General features: G+C 35.9%; 1 protein-coding gene across 2 annotated transcripts in view; it reads left to right on the top strand.

Annotated features, from left to right (window-relative positions):
* CWF19L2 (CWF19 like cell cycle control factor 2) overlaps positions 1 to 22,266 on the top strand; it is a 58,659-nt gene that overhangs the window by 30,449 nt on the left and 5,944 nt on the right. For both annotated transcript variants that reach the window (XM_053971746.1, XM_053971747.1), the window contains exons 11-14: positions 7,134 to 7,259; positions 8,473 to 8,610; positions 17,788 to 18,000; positions 19,679 to 19,795. In XM_053971746.1, the coding sequence (XP_053827721.1) occupies positions 7,134 to 7,259; positions 8,473 to 8,610; positions 17,788 to 18,000; positions 19,679 to 19,795 (594 nt within the window). The remainder of the gene's footprint in view (positions 1 to 7,133; positions 7,260 to 8,472; positions 8,611 to 17,787; positions 18,001 to 19,678; positions 19,796 to 22,266) is intronic.

Raw genomic sequence — 22,266 nt, 5'->3', positions numbered from 1 at the left:
ATATTTTTCTGCAATGAAAATATTTGGTTGTCAAAATTTACCTATAATATGTTTTCATAACATTCATTCTGACTTAACCAATGCAGAACCTAAATACAGCTGTAGTATAGATATACCATATATAAAGAATTCTTTAAAAATTATTTTAAATTGCTTGGCATAAAATTATAGATGAGACACTTGTGTAAAAACTAGAAAGCTGAGGATTAGTGATCTACACTAAATGCACAGTAAAAATCTGAGATTTTTATTGGGAACTTCAGATGGTGGGGAGATACAGCAACAGATGGCTCATGGCCTGTTTACTCTCAGATGTTTTCAGCTCATCATAATTCCTGATTCCTGCTGTTCCATCACACTTGACTCTTGTCTGCAAGATGGCTGTGCCATTCTTTCTCCAGCAGAAGTTTGTGTTTCCCTACAGACTTGACTAGCTCTAAATGTAAAATGGAATAATGAAGGGGGCATACTTCTGCAGAACTGCTTTCATATCATTAGTGCGTACTTCTAAAAAATAATAGGTATATGCTGTTATTGATTAGTTTATTTCCTGAACATTCTTGTTGATGTCAGTAAGAGTGGATTACACAATTATTTAAGTCAAAGATATATTAAAACAAAGTGGTTTATCTTCCTGAATGTAATTTATGGGAAGTTGGCTTTTGCAATTAAAATGTGTTGGAAAAAATGTATCAGTAAGTAAATGATGTAAAATATCTTACCATTTCAGTACATGTAAAAAGTATAAAAGGGCAGAATGGCTAAAACTTCTTAAAATTCAAACTGAGAATACAAGAACTTCAAAGTATCCTTTAACACCACAGCAAAAACCATATCCAAGTGCCATGCAGCACTTGTAACTGATGGTGCCATTTTTTCTTGGCTGTATTTTTCTCCCAACACCATGTTAAATTTCTACACATTTTTACTGCTATATTTACCCTTTCACTGTGTTAAATCAGTTGATAAGGTGAAATAGAAATCTGTGGACTTAAGAACCAGCATGCTGCAATATTTCTCTTTTTTTTTATTGTCTGAGTATATATGTTTTGTGTCAGATGTCCCTGCTGTAAAACCAAGCCATCTAGTCATTACAGTTTTTACAAATTTTCTTACATCTCATACCTACAGTGCCTCATTGATGTAGCTAAGTGACTAACCATTTTAAAGTGTAGCTACCAATTTAGAGTATCAAACTGAATATTTTGAGCTTTTTTTTTAAAGTTGTGTTTTCAATGCTATGTGGCTTCCTGATATCCAGGATATTATTTTAAAGTTAGATTTAATTGCCTTAGTTTTCCCCATTTCTGGGTGCATCAATGGACAGACACATTACAAGCTGCTCTAAGTTATATGTTACTAGTTCCGGTTTTACTTCCAAAGGCTGACAGTATGACTCTTGCTGAATTTGACTTTAGATTTGTGTGTGCAGCCATTCTACTCAAGAGATGATATTCTGATCACACTATCTTCAAGATGCTCTAAGAAAATAAGTACTGAGTGGAAATAGAAAGATTTCTGCATGCAGGGCTAATGTCAGAGACATTCATTGTAAAGAGGAGATTAATGAGGATTAATAAACTGCTTATTCTGAGTAATAAACAGTTTAGCCAAAATAACCTTTTTGTAATATAAGGACAAAGAATTGCTGAATTTTAAGGGGCATCTGACTTTATATCAATAAGAACAAATGAAGTTTTTTACTTATTGTGTTATTAACCAGTGTTACTCACTCCCTGGTAGAAGAAAAGGATAATCCTTTTCCATGGTTTGGAGTTTTTGGGGTTTTTTTCAGTCTAGTGCTTTACACACAAACCAAGATACAGATGCTCTTCTGTAGAATAGTTCTCCTCTGCATTGCAGCCTGCATTAGATTTTATAATGCTTCTCTTCACTGTTAAACACAAGGGCCTAATTATGGCAGTCCAACTTTCTGATCTTGTAAAACCTTTTAAAAATCCCATTACTGTGTTAGTACCTTTTGAATGTGTAATAGTGACTCATTAATATATTTATTAAGTCTTTCTTGAAATACTAAATTTTTAACCTAGTTTTTAGAAGTTTGCTTTTGCTTTCCATCCTCATGCTGCTAATTCTCTTAGTCTTATCTTTTTTTCTGCTTTAAGAAACCCAAATAAAAGACACAACATGTATACAGAGGACCGCTGTTATAGACCCCTCTGACCATTTTAATTTAATATTCCTGTGAGATGCTAACCTCAGTCTTGCCATAGAGAATGGTTAACCTACTGATTTTTATTAGCATTACTTTGAAGGTTGCAGTGCCACTATTCACAACAACTGTTAGAGCCTGAAGGGGAGCTTAGATGCTTTGAAACCTGTTACTTGGGGAGTCCAAGTTGGGAATAAAATGACTCCTGAATATGGGACATGGTGCCCTTAGGAATAGCCAGCACTGAAGGAGGCAGATGCTCTTTCTACACAGAATGTACCCATCCTTCTGGTGACTGGTGATTTTGTGTGAATCAAGCTGAGAGCCTAAGAGAAGGGTAACTGGAATGGGAGGAGAAGGAGCAATGGAAGAGAACAGGAGACAGTGGATGGAAGAAATAGCTGAGTCTAGCACTCTGAGAAGTGCTAGATAGCTTTTAGACAATTACTGATACTGTAATGTAAGGACAGACTTTTCCAGTAGAGGACTAAGACAATATTCAAAGCATTTCCATTTGCCAGAGACTGTAGGGGAAAGGAAACAGGTGGCATGCTTAATGCAGCATCTGATTTGACAAAGCTAGCATTTGGCTGTAGAGGCTAGTTCCTTGCTGAAGACTGTTCCTTTGTTATTCCTTCATCACACTGTGCTTGTACCACTTGAATGTAGCTCTCAGTAAACATGTGCAGAAAGCTTTCAAATCATGCAGCATCCAGCTTTTTGTTGGCTCAGTAATAAAAATTTTTTTTTTAACTTTAGTTGTTCTCTACCCTACAATACACTGACTATTAAAATATATTTTATTCCCTATAGCTATTAGCATTGCAAAACAGTTCTGAGTGGATCTTGTCTTGGATGCTTGGCCTGCCTACTCCATTTGTTCACCTGCTACAGTGTCTGTTCCTCTAATTAAGCTGTGTTCTTGATGAGGCAGGGGATTTCCACTTCTTCCTGCTGGATTATAGAACAGGGATAATATCTGAAGAGTTCAAAATTCTTACTCAGATCTGTATCTTATTTATTTATGTATTTAATTTAAAGCTTTTATCTTTCAAAACCGGACTTGTCTGCTTGTTTTGTTTTTGTTTTGTTTTGTTTTTGAGTGTTAATTGCCATATAGCAGTTTGTGCATTTACTGATAACAACTGTCTACTTTGCATATTTAATTGGCCTGAAATAAAAAGTCATGTTCCTTAATTAATGGCAACAAACAATTCCTCTCTCATTCTGGAAATAGACCCTATTTTTATTCATTTCAGACTGTAAATTATATTGTTTGTTTAGCAATCATCACAAGATTTAGGGATAGTGACTGAGCCTCTTCTCCAGTTTCAATTTTAACATTTAACAACAGGTATGTTAAGAGTACTTTAATATATGTTTTTAAACTTACTGTTGTACTTAATAGAAATATTATTTTTTGATCATAATTATGAGTATTTGTTATATCACAGTGATCACATTGTGTTACCATATGCCATGTCATATAGTCATGGGAATACAAGTGTAAAGAAAATATCAATAGATAAAAAGAGAACATTAAGTAGCTCTTTCAGTTCGATTGATATCCATACTCCTTTGAAAAAGTCTATTACTTCTGTGAGTGGTGGATTTTTCCTGCAAAGGCTCTTTCTCAGTATGGTGTAATTGTTCAAGTGTAGAAGAAGTCTAGTTTTTATTTTACTTGTGTGAACTTGTCCATTACAAATGTTAGATACATTACCCCAGAATTCTCAGGATCAGCCCTTGGCACATTTTAAAGCTTTTTATTATATTGGCTGCTTTCCATTATTTTTGTACTGAGACCTGTTGAAGGGATATAGTATATGCTGAAGGATGTGGACATTATATGTTGGAGTTCTTTTTTGGAAGCTCTAGTAAAAATCATTGCTTCATAGCAGCTTACTTAAAAAAAACTCCTTTTACTGTTATTTCAGTTTAAAGGTGATTTCTAAAGTTCTAGGTTTTTTTTCTTTTTTTATTTCAAAAAGTGCTTTTGAATAAAATACAATTAATTAATATATTATTCAAATGTCACCTTCTGATAATGCTGTAACTACTTGAGATCTTTTTCTACCAGAAAGCTTTTTGCTTCTGATGTGTTTAGAAATAGCTTTACTAATTATTGTTAGTAAGATTCTCCTAAAAATCAATTTTTTGCGTGAATACAATTAACTTTCTGTTATGCTGTATTTTAAGTCAATTATATTTAGATAGGGTTTTGAGTTCTGAAGGATGTCTTTACCTCTAATAACATCTTTAATCTTCTGAATAATCATGTTTGGCTTGCATCCATTGGATTCATTTTGGTTCCTAATATGCATTTGCTGTTAATCTCTAACATGACTTCACATTAGTCTTCATACTGTCCATAATTATTTTATCCTTTTATCTGCTTCCTTTAATCTCTCTTTGAAGGACCACTTCTATTTTTTTTGTTCTTTGCATTCTAAAGCTAAAAATTACTATAATTTTTTGCCTTTTTTTCCCTCTTCTGGAATATCAAATCTAAATACATTATAGTTAGTATTACATGCTTTGTGTCAGGACTCAGGACTCTTGGAAATTAGGGAGAAAAAACCTCAAAGCCTCATAAAGGAGACAAAACCTTGCCAGCTGTAGGGTTCTGATCCAAAGAATTCAGTATGTGTTATATCTATTGCTCCCCTCTCCATTCCCTGTCCCTGTCCTAACTCATTCCATGGTTCAGATCCAGAAGGTACTCTTCTGCTGCTTGTATGTTAGTGTGTAAGCATGCAGAAATGGGAAGAACAAAGAAAGTGCAAATGTTGCTTGGATCTAACATTTTAGAGCCCTTCTTCAAAGGCAAAGAAAGTCTGTCATATAGAACACTTTGTGAATTCCATTAACTTTTGGGAAAATAACAGCCTGCACATCAATGACATCCTTTTTGAAATGTCTGTATTAAGAATTTTAGTGAAGACAAATTTTGGGATGGATGTCTTTAAAAGGAACTAAATGTTTGTAAGTTGATACAAGAATCTGGTATTTACTGTTCTTTGCAGTTGTTGAAGCACTGCTGTTGTAAAGACTATTGGTTTTAGTGATTTGTATTTTTTAAAAGTCATGTATACAGTGAGGTTAAAATTTAGAGACTGGGAATGGAAAACTTCATCCTTTTCTTGTCTCAGTTAACACAAAGGTGTGGGGAAGGAGATACCTGAAGTTAGCATCCTTTTGGAGACACTATATGGGCAGCAGGTAAAAGGAGCTGAATGACTGGAAAGATGCTTCTGGCAGAGGATTTCAGATAAACAGGACCCTTCAGAAATGGCTACTTGGTAGATTATTCACTGAAAACTGTAAAGGGTCTGCTGTGTGGATTTGACTAGTCCTCTTGGGGGAGCTTTTTATCCCTACTTGGCCATGTGGATATGGTGAGCTTTTCCTCTACAAAGGTCTGTATCATTTCAGGCTAATTAGCAATGCTCTGGATTTTTGAGATTTCACTGCAGTATCTATGGTTATGTGTTCAACCACCAAACTTGCAAAGTCACCCATCTTTTAAAGGAATTGGGACATTTGCAAAGTTTCCTGTGATACATTCTTATTGACGTTAACTTCACCTTTGCTTTCTGTATTTGCTGAGAATAAGGTTTTGTGGCATAGTAAGACCTGGTCCCCACAGCCTGGCTGTTTGTGTCTCAGTCAGCTGTGACCTTTTAATCACATGATGTGTGGGGTGAATGCACACAGCATTTTTCTCCTGTTGGGATGGACCATCTTTTCTCCCCCTCCCAAAAGGGACAAAAGCCCTTATCTTGTGAAGAAGGGACACATGAGGTACAGGTTACACACAGATAAAATGTGTCTGGCTGATACTGGAAATAAGTTGTGTTGTATTCTCTGAAAATACCAGTATTGGAGCCAAAGTGGTGCTGGACATCCTGGTTTGCTTTGCAAAATGAGATTTGCTTTTGGTGTTACAGAAGAGAGAGGTCTGGCTTCCTCAGGCAGCTTTTTGGTTCTTAACTTCTACCTTCATATGACTTTCCTTGGAAATATGTAATTAAGCTGTTGAAGTATACTTCAGTATCTACAGATTTTCCAGACTTTATTTGGGTTTCTGGGACAAGCTTTCCTTAGGCAAGGATGGCAGGTGGAAAGCAGTTTGGTAGAAAATAGCTTGAAATTGAGATTAATGAACTTGTTTATAAGATTTGACAAAGGCTGTCCTAATATCATCTGATGAAGTAGTGACCTCATGTGCTCTAATCTTTGGAGTACAGTCGGGAAATTCACAGGCTTTTAAATTATTTTTAAAATTATTCTTAATATATAGAAAGTGAAGTACTTACTTTTTGGTGAAGACTTTCTGCCCTTTTTCCCCCTCTGTGTGTGTATATATAATATATCTATCCCCTATAGATAATATCCCCTATATATAATATATCTGTCACCTATATCTATCTATATAGGGGCCCCCTATGAAGTGGGGCCCCTATAAAGGACTTTCCATGAAGACAGTTTCTATAACTTTTTGGAGAACAGAGGTGATTCTCCACACCCTCAATCCATAAAAGAAGTGGTAATGGGCTGTAGGTTTTTAGAAGGCTTTTGGGAATAGCATTATAATGATGGTGGTGTTTATTATTTCAATATTATCTCTTTAACTCTTTCAGAAGCATTGTGTGTCTTCTGCAGATAAAGCTTTATGCAAAAAAAAAAAAAAACAAAACAAAAAAACAAGTATACAAACTTGGTTCTTTTGGAAAGAAAAGCTCTGCATTTAACTAATTGAATGTATCTTTAATACTTTTTTTCTTTTTGAATGTGAAAAGAACACCTCACTAAGGTGAAACTGTCTACTTTGAATTATACTGAACACACAAAATTTAAAGAATCTATTACTTAATCTTTAGGATTTAATGTGGATTAGGTATTTCTTTTGGTTTGTCTGTACCATCTGTTTTAAAATATGTCTTAAAACCTGGCATAGGCTTCAAGCTGTCAAGAAGATGAACAAGTGGTCCTTGTCAGAACAGATGGAAGTGGAAGGGCATGGCCTGTGATGGGACCAACGGAGCCGCTGGAGCCAAAAGGAGGGCGAAGAAAGCAGCAGATGGTAAATTTTACAAATCTGAGTATTGAACTGCAATTCTTAAACAATTTTGTAGTTTTACTTTTATGATGCCATAATTAATGAGTATCTTACCAGAATGTCAATAGGTAGTTAAAACTTCATTTTGGAAGATGATTGTAATTAAGTATTAGACTACATATGTATTAAGTATATATTCAGTTTATTTTCAGATTGCATTTCCCAAGGGATCACTTTAGGGCTTATTTAAATGTATTTTCAAGGAAAAGTTATCACAGTCTCTTCTTAGTTTATATTACATCAAGTTATGTAAATAACGAAGATTAGCAGAGTTGAATATTTCCGAGTTCAGAAAGATTTTGCTGAGATAGTCAGGTCTTAGGGGCTAATTTTACTTTAGTTCTAACAAAAAATGTGGCTACTGATGATAATAATAATTGTGACCTAATCTTTGTAACAAAGTGCTTTGGGGAACAAGAAGAAGCTTGGAAGCTGGAGCGATGTTTTATTCTTAAGATAATTGCTTCCAACAGTAAATATAGTAGCACTTTGATCTTTTTGAGATAAGAGGAAGTGACACTACCTCATAATTCTAGCAAGCATTCTTGATTAGTAGGACAGCTTGCAATAGCTGCTATGGAGAAGTGAAACATACAAGAGGGTGAGGAATTTGTTGTCATCGTCCTGTTGTTTCCATTTTGGAAAATGCTGTCCTGCTTTTTGTTAATGAGCACTCCCTGTACTCCTTTGGAATTTAGGGACATCTGTTCCCCTGTCCACTCTGTCTAAGATGGCAACATTTCCCAGAGGTACCATGTTCACACAAGTTTTCAGTATTGTCTGTGATTACTGTGTTTCAGTGATGTCTGTGACTTTACAAAAGCTTTAGAGTTGTCAATAATGAAAATTGCTTTTTAGAATATTTCATTTTTATGAGCTAATTAACTGTACTGTTTGTCTTTCCTGGGTGGTAATGTTGTAGCTCTGATACCTTAAGGATGTTAAGGATATAGTGACTTTGGGAAGAGGCTATATTTTTATTTAGACATACTGATACAACTGAAGAAAGGGAAAGAGGTTTTTCTCCTTAGATAAAATGGAATTGTTAGCCCAGTTGTTTCGGATCTGCTTAGCTTGATTCTTGATTCTTTAAACTTGTTGAAATTGTTAGGGTCTGAATTTTATAGCTGATCTTTCTGATTAGGTTAATATTTATTTTTAATGTGTTTGCTTCCAGATGCCGACTCATGTAGATAAAGAGAGAGTAAGGTATTTTCAGGATGATGATAGTATGAACCTGAAGGATTTGGTCAAAAATGAGAAGATGAGAACAGCAGAGGATCAAAACTCATTGTTCATGCGTATGGCATCAAAGGTAAGGTGCTGAGTGTATGACTTTTTAATTAAGCATGTTATTATTAGAAATATCAGGGAGGACATGAGGCCTGAGTAATGGGAAGGCCTGAAGGAAGATGAGAATTGTTTATGGTTACATAATTATGCAGGACTGTCAAAAACAGGGGGCATTGTAAATTGTAGAATTTCCAACTACAAAGCAGGGATTTTTCTAACGTTGTGGAACATCTGAGCCGATTCTTAAGATTCACTTTAGAGAGTTGCTGGAGAGACGCACGTGTTTTAGTGATGTGAGTCCCTATCCTATTTTAAATGGAATTAAAATGTCTAGTTCAGACACAGGAGATTATGCTATAGACCTCTGAAATAAAAAGGAAGAGATCCTATCACAGGTATTGAGGCAATAAATTCAGATGAAAGACAGGGTTGATGAAGGCAAAATGTTGATAATATTGAAGCTGAGTGAGGCCATGACTGTACATATAACAAGAGGCTGTTGATGCTTGATTTGAGAGTCATTGTGAGTCTGCAAACTTCGTCTCAGTGCTGGTGTGATTAAAAGGAGAATCAGAATTTTGGAGATTATTAAAGGGAGAATTTAGCATTTTAAAGCGTGTAGTGAACGCATCATGTGCCCATATCTTGAATGCTGCCCAAGCTGTTAAAGCACACCCTGTAATCGGGGGCACAGAGCAGTGGCCATTTGAAGAAAACCTAAGTAAACAAAATTTCTTCAGCTTAGGGGGAATGGGTGGATGGGTAAGGGAAGACAGCTGCTAGACTAGAAAAATTAGCATAAAAATTTAATAGAATACAACTGTTTTTGTTTCTCAGATGGGAAGTGGCCACAGAACAGATAATATGAAGGAGTGGTTTGATGTTTTTTTTCAGTGATGAAGGTAATTGTAGAACTTGTGTTGTAGAGCATGAAATGCAGTGGAGGGCTTGATTGTGAGTGGGACCAAAAAAAGATATAGCAACTTAGTGAAATACAGTTTCACTGTTAAATATCAAACAGGGAGATGTAAATAGGTTTTGGCTCAGGATTTCCACAGTAAATGCTGAGAGCTGCAAATGTATGGGGGAAACAGTAGAATTGACTCTTCTTCTACACATTTTAGCCATTGCTGGAGATAGATTTTGCAACATAAAATGGTCACACTGGCTGAGAAAGCAACTGGGTTTAGTATGTTTCATTCTAAAGGCTTTTTTCCTTTTTGTTTCATTTTTGGTTTTGTTTTTGTTTTCTTGTTTTGTTTGGTTTTTTGAAGGATAGAATTTATTAATAGTGTTACAAGAATGTATTGTGTTTCCTAGCTTATGCAAATACTTCATTTTAGTTTTGGAAGGCTCTGAATTCCTACTAACTTCAGTGAGCTTTGGCTCAGATGCTAAGTAATGTGTTTTTCTTTTGTTCCTAGGCAAAGATGTACTATATCACATTATTTTATTAGAACAAGTTTCTTGACTAACCTTTAAGATTGAGTCATACTATTTATTTACTGGCTAAGTGTATTGGAGCATGTGCTCAAAGTAGGTATTTTGTCAAAGCCATTACTGTTGCAATGTCCATATTTTAATTTATAGCACTGTAGTCTTTCAGTCCTTTGCAATGTCACATTTAGGTTTTGAACGTATTTTTGTTTGGCTTTCATAAAAAGAAGCATCTCAGATGTCAATTGTTCTTCTCTGTTAAGATCTAAAATGCTTTTGGTAGTTTCTGTGCAGGTGATTCCCAGATCCTATCACCACAAAATGTGATGGTCTTCCCCAGATGTTGTTTGTTTCTTGATCTTAAGAAACTGGCTCCTATGCCTCCCGGAGGTTTCCATATCTTTCCATGTCTGTAGAATGCATTCTTATTCACAGCACAAGATCAGTGTTACCACTGAAGTATTGGCAGCAGTCTGAAAAATTTGGGTGTGATCTCAGATATTCTAGATGATTAGCCTATATTACATGGAGCACCTGCCTTATGATCCGGGGCTCAGTAAGTTAGTCTTCAAAATTCTTGCATCTCTTCTCAGTGGTTTCAGCAAGGTGTTATATTCCAGCAGGAAGTCTAGCAAACAAACCTCTTTTGCCAGTTTTAGTTTGATAACATACTACACAAATTTGACACATACAAATTACTTTCTCTTTCTGCCTTCATTTGAGAAATGAAAAAATTATCCTCAAAAATTAATCGGTTGTGTTGCAGAGGAGTGGTGGGAGGAAACTGCTGCAAGTCTGCACTATTATTTCCTTCAGGGATTTTCCCAGGGCTTCTATCACTTTCCCAGACTATGTCCAAAGAAACTTCCAGCCCCATGGCTGTTGAGGATGGAGGAAATAGGCGCTGCTCTCACAAATGGGAACAGAGTGAGAACGACAGACCAGCATGTTTTCTGGCTTTTGCACAGCTGAATGCTCTGCTCTAGATCAGTGTTGCTTTCCTGATATTTAGTGCTTTAACAGGATTTCAAGTGAAATACAGACTAGTTGTTATTGAAGATAATAACATAATTGCAGTTTTGTAGAGAGAGATGGGTATATTGAAATAGAAGGGTATAATTCATAAAAGGATTTATTTTCTTGAATAGGACTTGGAAGAAATATCAGTACGTAGACCCAAAGTCTCTCTTCATGAAACCTCTGTCTAATCCCATTGGCAGGTGAAAGTCTGTATGTTATCTCATGCCAGACTCCCACTCAGATTGACAGACTAAACATCTGCAGTATTCAAGCCATACTTGTACTTGTTAAATCTTTTTCCCAACTCTCCTTTTCTCAAGAGCTTAATGAGGTGAGATGGAGGGATTTTGCTGTCTCCTTGCTATTTGTTTACCTGCTGAGTCTTTGTTTTAAATTTAGGTTCAGACTTACCATTGCCCTCTTTTTCATTCTTATTTTTGTAGTCATGGTTCTGAGACAACCCTTCTGTGCTTGAGTCTTTACCTCTCGTTCCCCTTCGGCCTCTGTTTGAAGGTGGCTGATGTGGGTGTCACTTACCTCAGCAGTTTGAAATGCTACCTTTCCCAAAGCTGTCCCATGCACGCTCTTATGTCAAATTTATGAATACCACGAAAAAGGCCCAAATCTTTAATTTACAGTGGTGAAAAAAAAACCTTTTTAAAACCCAACACTGATCTTTTTGATATATGGAGAAAAAGCAGGCCTAGAGTTCAATTTGTTCATGTTTTGCTGTTATGTCTCAATGAAAAAACCATCCATTTAAATCACAATTTCTACTTTTTATTTTCTTCACTTTTGAAAGTGGTTTTGGTTCTCACTGTTGTAGAAGCATGATTTGAGGATATAAAGAAGTCAATAAAACATTTGAAAACTTTTTTTTCTGACATTTCTAGAGTACAAAATATGTGCAAAGTCTTAGATTTTCACTACTGATAGGTTTAAGTACCCTGTTTGTAGTTTCTTCAGCCTCTGACTGTTGTAAGTGGTTCAATTTTCCCAAATTCATGCTGTTAAGACTTATGTAATCCTTTCACTCATGTCAATAGATGCTTGTGGGTGTTTTAGAGACGGATTCCTAGAACATAACCTCAAGAGAAATTACCTTGTATTTGTATGTATTATTTTTTTTTCCTTTTTAGATTTTACTTCAAGAAAGAGAGAACAATTAATTTGAGTTGTTCATCAGGACATTTTAATTTTGGCCAGAAACAAATTTTATTTTAAAATATGTACAGTAATTCCTAAGAGAAATTCAGCAGTGAAAAATAAAATGCTTTATTAGTAATGCTGACCTTCCTTTATGGATTTAGCCAAGTGGTATTCTGGTATTATAGGTTTGCAAAAAGGAAATTTGCATGTTGCGTTTCCTTGCTTCTCTAAAAGTCTGTAAAATAGAAAATTACTTTCAGCCTAATCATTTTTACTTGCTGTGCAAATCTACTTGTTCACGTTTTTGCATTTCCGTCATCATAAACCAAAATAATAGTCTTGAAAAAGCCATAGAAGCTAAAGTGAGAAATGCAAAATGTTGCTGCTGCTGCTACTATTATGTAATGAACCTTTTTCTTCTTCTTCTTCACATGGTGAAGCAATTTTAGCACAATATTTAATAGGCATGATAAAGCCAGCAAAGCTCTGGTACCCTGTTGCTTTTTACATTTACTTAAAGATCATGTGCATGGTTTGTTGTAAAAATTATTGTGATAACCCAAGAGAAATAATTCCCAGCACCTTGTTCTGCTACATTTCAGTTCAATGCACCGAACATCCTTCTGTGTATGTTATGTGGACACAAAGTTAAAGTTGTTTCTGCATGTGGAAACAAAACAGCAGTGACAGCTGCATTAGGGAAGAAGATCTGGGAACTGTAAGAACTGTGTAGATGTAGCCCATATTAAGTGACTGCATAAGCATTTAGGATTCTGCCAGAATTATGTTAAAATTGCAAGATATGTTGCAAATGAAGACTTGTGCAGGACAGTCTTTCCTAGACATTAAAATTATGGCCAGGAATAACTGTAAAGTGAAACGCTAATTGGAATTTTAATAGTAGAATTCTCTGGCTGAAGGCATTTTTGTTTAGTTTACATTTTATGCCATTGACTTTATATAAAGTTTCATCTGTCCTAATAACTACTTATAGCAAAATCTACAGTTTATAGCAAAAACAAAAAGGAGGTTGGTCCCTAGCCATTGAGCAGTCCTCTGTCATCTGTTTTTTGCTTGAGTTCTACTGCTCAAAGGTAATCCTGAACTACCTTGCTCACCAGCATGGTGGGTAGTCTTTTCTACTCAGTGACACAGGCCTTAAAAGAACTCTGTGCACTGATATCTTAAAATCCTTTGATACTATGTGTTTAAAATATTCTTTAATTCAGTGTGATGATAGGTTTTGAAAATGCCTATTCACTGAATTATATGATGAATTAAACCTACAAATTCAAATGTCTGTGTTCACGGGGAGACTGGAATTGTAATAAGGTTTACATGATAAAATTCTGCCTTTGTTTGTCTTAAGCAAATACTATTTAAATTCAGCAAAACTTTTCTTAGGTGATTTTGTTGCTCAGAATAGGTGCTAAATGCTGAATAAATTTAAATGTGATGAGATGTATTCTTATGTCACTCAGGTCTGTATTCTAAAATAATAGATTATTCTTCTTAGCAGCTTCCTGAAATACATTGTGATACAACATTCCACAAATATTAGCTCTGTCATTTAAAGACGTCAGTGTTGCCATGACAATTTAAACCCAAACTGATACATTTTATACAATCTATAGACTTTTTTTTTCACAAATTTTTCAAGCAGATGCACTTTTATTAGCTTATATGGAAGTAACTCCAGCTATGATTGCGTTAGCAAGGAAGCAGGAAAAGCAGAAGTTCAATAGTTGCATACAAATTAGAACAAGTAAATAAGCAGAAAAGAAACAGTACCAAAAAGCTGAAAATAACTCACACTGGAACCATGCAGGTATCCTTTGTTCCTCTGCTAATTGTGTTTAATAGAATTTCCCATTTCATCCACAAATTTCAAAAGAAATTTGAAGAGGGGAAAAAAGTATACTTGAGGTATTTTACAAGTATAATCTTGATGATTAGTAGTTCTGTCTCTTATGGTTTCCTTTCAGTATCACAACGATACTAAATTCTTTAGCAGGGCTTTTTATTTGAAGGGGCCACCCAAAAAGCAAGTAGTAGCAGCAGAGGGAGCAATAAGAGACACAACTTGCAGCAGGCTCGAGGTGGAGTGAGTAGGAAGCCAGCAGTATATAAGACTCCAGGGGTTTTACTGTGGAATAAGAAAAAAAGAATTGGTTTAAAATCAAGCGATGAGGTATGGTTCCAGTGGCCTGAACATAGGTTGGCAGAAAAATGAGGCTGACACTGGAGTGTACCTTGCACAGATTTGCAAGAGTTACTTCAGGAAGTAGCCCCATGCCACAGTGCCTGATGGCTTCACTAACGTAGCAAATTAAAAAGGGCTTAAATTATTTAGTAAACAGAATGTTATATAATGAAATAATTCATGTAATTTATTCATATTATTCATGGTAATTATCATGATAAGGATTTAATCAGAAAATACAACACTGTAATTTTTCCCTCCCTCAAATCATTCTGATTTATGCATAGTCAGATGCTGATTTCTTTCTAAAATCCTGTGCTGAATGGTTAGAGATCTCACCCCTTTTCTTGGGTTTTAGCCACATTTGCACTATATTTGAGCTGTCCAAATGAAAGCCCGGAGGGCTCCCGAGAGAAGTTTGGATGCCTTCCCTGACTGCTGTTTAAATGTTTGTGTATTACAGGCCTCTCTTGGCCAGGGCAAGCACAATTGTGATTCTTCTCTGTTGGTCAAAGGAAAACTGTGTCCTGGTTGTGGAAAATCAGATGGATGGTAGCAATGACGTAGTTGTACAGTTATGCTATGAGATGTGGGAGGCCATGTCATTTTGCCCGGTGCTGAGAGTCCTAAAGCTGCCTTTGTGTCTTCTGGTTAATCAGTGCTTGCCAAAAGAGAAGGGAAAGCTGGAAGAAAAGAAGGTGTATAGGAAGGATGAATGTGGCAGATGAGCCCAGAATAAAGAAAAGTGAAGCAGGAAAAAGAAGACTGGGGATTGTAGAGCTGAGCTGTCTTATGAACATATCAGTTCAGCACAGCTCTGGGCTTTGGTCAGATTCTGGTAGAAACAAGGACTTCAGATGCATTGCCCTTATAGATACCTCAATTTCCTTTTTTAGCTTTAGGTAATTCAGTGATGTATTGTAAGACATCCCAACTTTAATAGATCAGAATGACTTCCTGCGTCTTTCAGATCTCTATGCAGCACCTGAGCAGCAAGGGCGATACCAAACAATATCAATCATGGCGAGAGAACTAAATACACAGCATCCAAAATGCATTGGCTTTCATGTTTAGCAGGTGTGATGCTGAACCTATGATTCAGAATAGCAGCTTTCCAGCAACTCTAATACATCAGCATAGTTCCTTCTTTGGATGTGTACTAGCTCTTTCTTTTGTATGGAAGAATATATGTATGAAAGAAATTGGTTTTTAAATGATTGCTTGCTTTCCTTCTGGCATTTTAGAGAATGATTTCTTGTTCTTTCAATTCCCCTTTAACTTCTTTTTGAGAGATTTAGTTATAGCCGAATAATGCAATTGGCAGAACACACTGGGAACCTTGTTATACAAATAGAAGTATAAATGTTTTACAAGAGGGAAGGAACACGTCTCCTATGAAGACAGGCTGAGAGAGCTGGGGTTGTTCAGCCTGGAGAAGAGAAGGCTCCAAGGAGACTGTATAAGACCTTCCAGTACCTAAAGGGGCATTAGAAAGGAGACAGAGAGCAACTTCTCACACAGGCAGATACAACATGGGTTAATGGCCCCAAAAAGAAAGAGGGTAGATTTAGTTTAGTTATTTGGGAGCATCTAAGACCAGGCTGGATGGGGCCCTGAGCAGCTTGGCTTAGAGGAAGGTGTCTCTTTCAACCTAAACCATTGAATGGTTCTATGATCTGTTGGTCATGACTGTACCAGAAGAAACAAAATCTGGATTTTAGACAGCACCTACTACTTATAAAAGTTTGCTAATTTGTATGTAAGAATTTTGCTTTGTATCCCAGATATCATGTTGTATACAGCAATTTATCCATCTTGAAGAGAGGCATCTTCCAGGCTGTTTAATAAGATGAATATTAATTCTATCACAAGGGATTCTGTGGAGTATTTTGAAAAGTACTATTATTTAAAAGAGGTTGTGGAGGTTGTGTGTAACAAACCAGGAATTTCCATGACTACTTCTAAGTGCAAGCAGAGCAGAGTAGTAATGGTATTCTGTGCTATGTGTGATACTCCTAATAGCCAAAATGTTGTGATTTATATTCTTCCTTTCCTTTCTAGTCTGCCAACTGTCATGTTTCCTATGTATTTCCATTCTCATTGCAGAATTTTTATTTAATAACAATCCGAAACTTAATGTTTAGTAATGACAAAATGCTACTATTCTCTAAGCAGTGCTTCTGCTGCAGGTCTAGCTTTACCTTATTAATGCTTTTATGACAGAAGAACAGAGACTTGATTTTAGACACCCAAACCACTATATATTTTTTCTAAATCTCAAAAACCTCCTTTTTCTGTTAAATGTAGAATCACAGCATTACAGTAAGACAGAAGAAGAATGGAGTTAAACTCTTGAACTGTTGATTTTAGTCTGCAGTGACTTCCAGTAGGAAATGCACATAAGCATTTAAGTGTATTATAGCTGAATAAAGTTAAATTAAGGAGGCTTCTCCTCAGTTGTTTCATAAGAAAAGTACTGAGCATATTTAAAACAAGGTTTTGGTCTGTGTTAGAGAACTGCAGTATTTGGGAAAAGCAAGACCTTTTGTCTTTTTTGGGGAAAGTTACTTATGTCCTCTGTCTTTTTTTTTTTTTTTTTTTTTTTTTTTTTTTTTTTTTTTTTTTTTAATACCAGATTATCTACAGAAACTATGCCTGGGATATTTGAAAATATTTCTTTAATTTTGACACTGTGCTTCAGTTATGATAGCATGCCTTCCAAATGCCTTCAGTTAACATTAGTCCTTTGCTAGAGCTACCCCAGTCAGTATCCTAAAATATATTAAGATTTGTTGTGGCGTGCAACAGGTGCACTCAGAAAGACTTGGTATTGAAGGCAAAGACTGTTTCCTTCCCAAAATGGCTTCGTCCTGTTCCCCTGGTAAGAAAAACTGTTGGGATATTTTCACAGAATGTGAATATGAAGTGCAGAGTCATGGTCTAGTTATTTCACAAAAGATGATTTAATGGTAGTTGTAAAGAGAGAGGAGGAGGAGGAGAAGGGAGAGGATAAAATATATGATATAAACGATATATAAAATTGTGCATCTATTTGAAGACAGCCAAAGTTATATCAAGATAATATTGAAATACCAAACCCTTAATTTGTAATGGAATATAGTAATATACTCTTCTCACTATTGTCACATATTTATATTTTAATATCTGTGCTAAGATTGTGTATGACTGCTCTCAGGAGAGATACCTGATGATTCCATCTGCAGCAGATCCATATGAAAGGAGGAAATGCTACTGCTTATGTACTTTATGCTTTTTTCTAGGAAGGAGGCTCTTTTTCAAAGACCTAATTATTTTTTCTTGGTACTTTATAAATGAGTGCAAGAAGTTCTGCATATCAAACAAGTGCAATTGTTCTGCATATCTTTTCAGCTCATGGAAAAAACAGACAGAGAGTACTACACTCTGGATGACATGTTTGTTTCCAAAGCAGCCAAGAGAGCACGCAGTGGGGAAGAGGAGGAAGGACAAAGAAGAAAAGCAATCCGTGAGCACCAGCAACTCACTGCATGCATGGAAAAGTGCCCCTACTGCTTTGATAGCAGTGAACTTTCTAAACATCTTATTATTGCAATTGGCACCAAGGTAAGAAAATAGCAATTTAACACAAACATAGAAATAAAAAAGAAATTGTGTTAGAGTGTTTAAAATTAGGAACGAAATTGCTTCTGTGGAAGGATATATTGTTCTGCGTCTTGCTTTCCTTGCTCTTTCAGTTGATTCCACAACTTCATCAAGGGTGAGGAGGAAAAAGATACAAATCTGTCATGAATTCTAAAGCTAATCTTTGATGTCAAGACTTCATGTTTGTAGAAGACAAGAGTAATAATGAAAGATCTCAGTGCAGAGATTAGACTGTCGGTGGATTTGTGGAAGATTAAATCACACTTCATTGGAGGAAATTTGAAGTAGTGAAGAGCTGTGTCTTGATATCAAAGAAAATTAGGTGGAGAATTCCATTTTTAAGCTTAGAATCCTTTGAAATAGACAGAAGTTTGGTTTGGAAACCTTTCTGGTTCTGTTAATGCTTTTAAAAGTTGCATAAATATTTGGATTTATAAGATCTGAAAAACTTGAATATAGCCTTTTTTGTAGTTTTTTTCACTACAGTTTTCATTTATTATTGATGTTTTCATTTGATCTAAAACTCTTTATAGGTAAAGGAATTAGGTGCATAGATATGTTTTAAGGTACATTGCATTCCATTTTTTAGAGATTATATATATATAAATACAGATGCATATTTATGTGTATATAATCTGTGTTTATCTATTTAATAGATAGATAAATGTACAGGGTATCCTGGTCTTGGCTGGGATAGTTAGTTTTCTTCACAACAGCTGATACAGTGCTGTGTTTTGGATTTATGTGAATAAAACACTGATATTTTTAGTTGTTGCTAAGTAGTGCTCAGGGATTAATCTGCCTGTCACACTGCCCCGCTAGTGAGAAGGCAGGAGTGTTCACAAGAAGTTGAGAGGGGACATGGTCAGGACAGCTGACCCTAACTGACCTAAGAGATATTCCAGACCATATGACATCATGTTCAGTGGATAAACCTGGGGGAAAGTTGGCCATGGGCCAGTGCTCGGGAAGTGGCTGAGCAACATTTTTTGGGTGGGTGAGCGATTGTACATCGCAAGTGATTGTGCATCACTTGGTTTGTATGTTATTGTTATTATCATGATCGTTATTTAATTTCCTGTCCTTTTAAACTGTCTTTATTTCAACCCACCAATTCTACTTTTTTTCTGGATTCTCTACTCCTATCCCACTGGAAAACAGGGAGTGAGTGAACAATTGTGTGATGTCTAGCTGCCTGCCAGGTTAAACCATGACATGGAGTACCCATTTTATCTGTCTGTCTGTCTATCTATCTGTCTATCTATCTATAGTATATATATACGCACACATATATATACATATTATTAAAAATGCATACAGCTATGTATCTATATTAAAAAATACTGGAATGCACTAAACAGTGTGATTTCATAGCAGCTATGATACCAGTTGGTTTATAAGGCTGGTATTACTGCCTTGGTGGTGGAACTGCTCTCTGGATACTACTGGCTCGTTTGATCTATTGGTGGATAATGGGCCCTTTTAAAAAGCACTAAAATTGTTCATACCATGCTGTAGTTAATAGCTAATGGCTTCTGTTGATTTGAATTTAGCAAATGATGAATTTCTTGGCCTCAGTAATCGGAAGGTCTTTAATGCTGGAAAACTGGGCACTTGAGTTTTTGTTTGCTTTTCCTAGGTGTACTTGTCTCTACCAAGCAGCCAGTCCCTTACTGAAGGTCACTGCCTGATAGCCCCTCTACAGCACCATACTGCAGCCACTCTTTTGGATGAAGACATCTGGGAAGAAATCCAGGTCTGCTGAGAAAACTGTCTCCTGTTCTAACACTTTTGTAAAACAATTTTGTTGTGGATAATAACATCCTTGTCATAAGTACGTATTTTTCATAATTTGCAGTCTGGCAGCTCTGTTCTGATTCCACTAAGGGGCAGAACATTCTCACATTGTGGATGAAAATTAGTGGTGAGATATTAACAGGAAAGAGAGGCAGGGTAAATACTGAAGCAAATTTTCAATTTATAAGCACTAGAAGAAGTTTCCTGGAATGCTGCAGAACGTGCATCCTTGGAGGTCTTTGAAACCATGTTAGAGGAATGTCTATTGGAAATGAAGAAGGTACTGCTGATCCCTTACAGAAAATAGAATAACTAGCTTCATAGGATTTTCTTGGGAGTGCCAAGGAAAATAAAAGAATTGTCAGAGCAGGCAGATCACTTAAAATGAAATACAAATGTTGTTTACATATCTTCAGTTTTTTAATCTGTTTTTGGTTGGATGTTAAGTAGAAGAGAGCTATCTTACTCTTAAAATCAATGAGATCCCTGTTCAAATCCAATTTTCTATCTTTTTTTAAAGAATTATTAAAATAAAGTGCCAAGCATGATGGGTTGTGCTTTCCAAGTCTCTTATGAAGACATTTTGAAGTTTTTGAGTTCTGTTTTCTTTGGAGATGGAAAATCAGGGGAGGGATGTAACAAGCTTCTGCCTAAGAGATTGACAGTGTTTGTTAATCCCCTATCCTGCCATCAGGATTATTACAAGGGGAAAACAATTTGCCACCTCTTATATTGAAATATTGGAGACTTTATCAGACTAGAGAAAGGTTTCATTGTTGTAGTTGCTGAGATTTAAAACCAGCATCATTTGTAAGTTTGTAGTAATTTAAATAACGTTGGTCTTGCCTCAAGAGTGGCAGATGGATTCTCTGACTTTTCAAATTTGCTCCCCACATTGAGTCTCATGTTTGATGTTGTTTCATATATAGTAAATTATGCTCCCTTCCAACCAGAAAGAAAAGGAGTTCTCTTGCATATGACAGAAATGCCTAAGAAAGTGGGATAAGAAGCAATAAGTGCAACAGATAGGATCAGGAGGAACAAAAGAGCATGTGGAAAAGTGATAAATATATTTATCCTTGGTCTTCTGTTTACCCTAAGCTCTTAACTAAACAATTACGAATTTTAAATTGTATGAGAAAGAAAACAGGATAATGAAAAGATAAGCAAATGCAGTCCCTGTCTTCAGCATTAGTCTATTACTTGTTAGAAAAGGCATCTAGTTGATAAAACCATTATCCTTTGATCCTGTGAATATATTCATAGACAGAATATAGATATTCTTAGATATTTCTTTGCAGCAAAATATTTTGAAAAGTGATGGATACATGACTTTTTTTCCCCCCCCAACATATATGTATTACAGAAGGAGGAGTCTGGAAAACTTCAGCAAGGGTATAAGCAGACAATCAATGACTAAACTAACTTTCTGATGCAAGAGACATATTTTTTATTACTGTTGAAGGGAAAAAAAATTACCACACTAAGTATTCACAAAATGTTCTATAAAGTATGTGTTTTAGCTAACTATTTTTGCTGTTTTTTTTTTTTTTTTTTCAGGATGTATTGGAGTAAAGCAAAAAGAGTTGCTTTATGCTGTATGCCTTCAAGCTCTTGAATTTAAGATCTTGTGTAGTTTAGACACTGATGTGCTCACTTGCCAAAGCAAATATGCATGGACTATTTTTAATATGAAAAGATATAAATCTTTACACATTCTGTGTTGACTGAACTGTTGCATGTATTAATGTTGTGTGCACCCAAGCAAAAGCCAAGCCTTCTTTATTTCCCTTTATGGATGGTTTTCTCCTTTCTGGTGCTAATTATTCTTGATGCTTTGGCCTGCTCAGAATTTGGAGGAAAACTCCAATGTATTTAAAAACAAGAAAATGCAACTGGGGAAAGTTACCTAACATCTGTTGATATTCTAGGCTTTTTGGTGGATTTGTATTTCAGTTTATACTGCAGGGTAGCAGCTGTAAGTCAAAGTCTTTCTCGGCCTTTGGTATCTCATCACATTGCTTGCTTCACTGTGTTTCAGAAGTAGAGGTCTGGTGGCTGGAGTGACAAGGAGAAGACAAAAAGTTGATAATCCAGAGTAGCCTGTCACTCTGTAATGTAGAGTCCCATATCAGTCATGGAACACTGGGCAGTGTCTTCTGGCTGTAATTCATCACTTACTTTAGGGGACTGATGGTAGCATTCTCCTGACACAGCATGGAGCAGCTCATTAGTAAGGAAAAATTCAGGGCACAAGGACCTGATTTGAATAGCTTAAATGCCTAGTTTAGATATATATTTGTTTCTTAGACTTTTAGTTTGATTCATACTGAGCAAGATGGCAAAAGGATGGAGAGTTCAATTTCTAGTCCTGTTGCATTGAAAACCTGGTAGTGATTTGTTTTCCTTCCATTTTACTTCAGTACTTGC

Source organism: Vidua macroura, chromosome 2 (genome assembly GCF_024509145.1).
Source record: "Vidua macroura isolate BioBank_ID:100142 chromosome 2, ASM2450914v1, whole genome shotgun sequence".
Lineage (NCBI taxonomy): Eukaryota > Metazoa > Chordata > Aves > Passeriformes > Viduidae > Vidua > Vidua macroura.
This window is presented reverse-complemented; position numbering and strand designations above follow the sequence as displayed.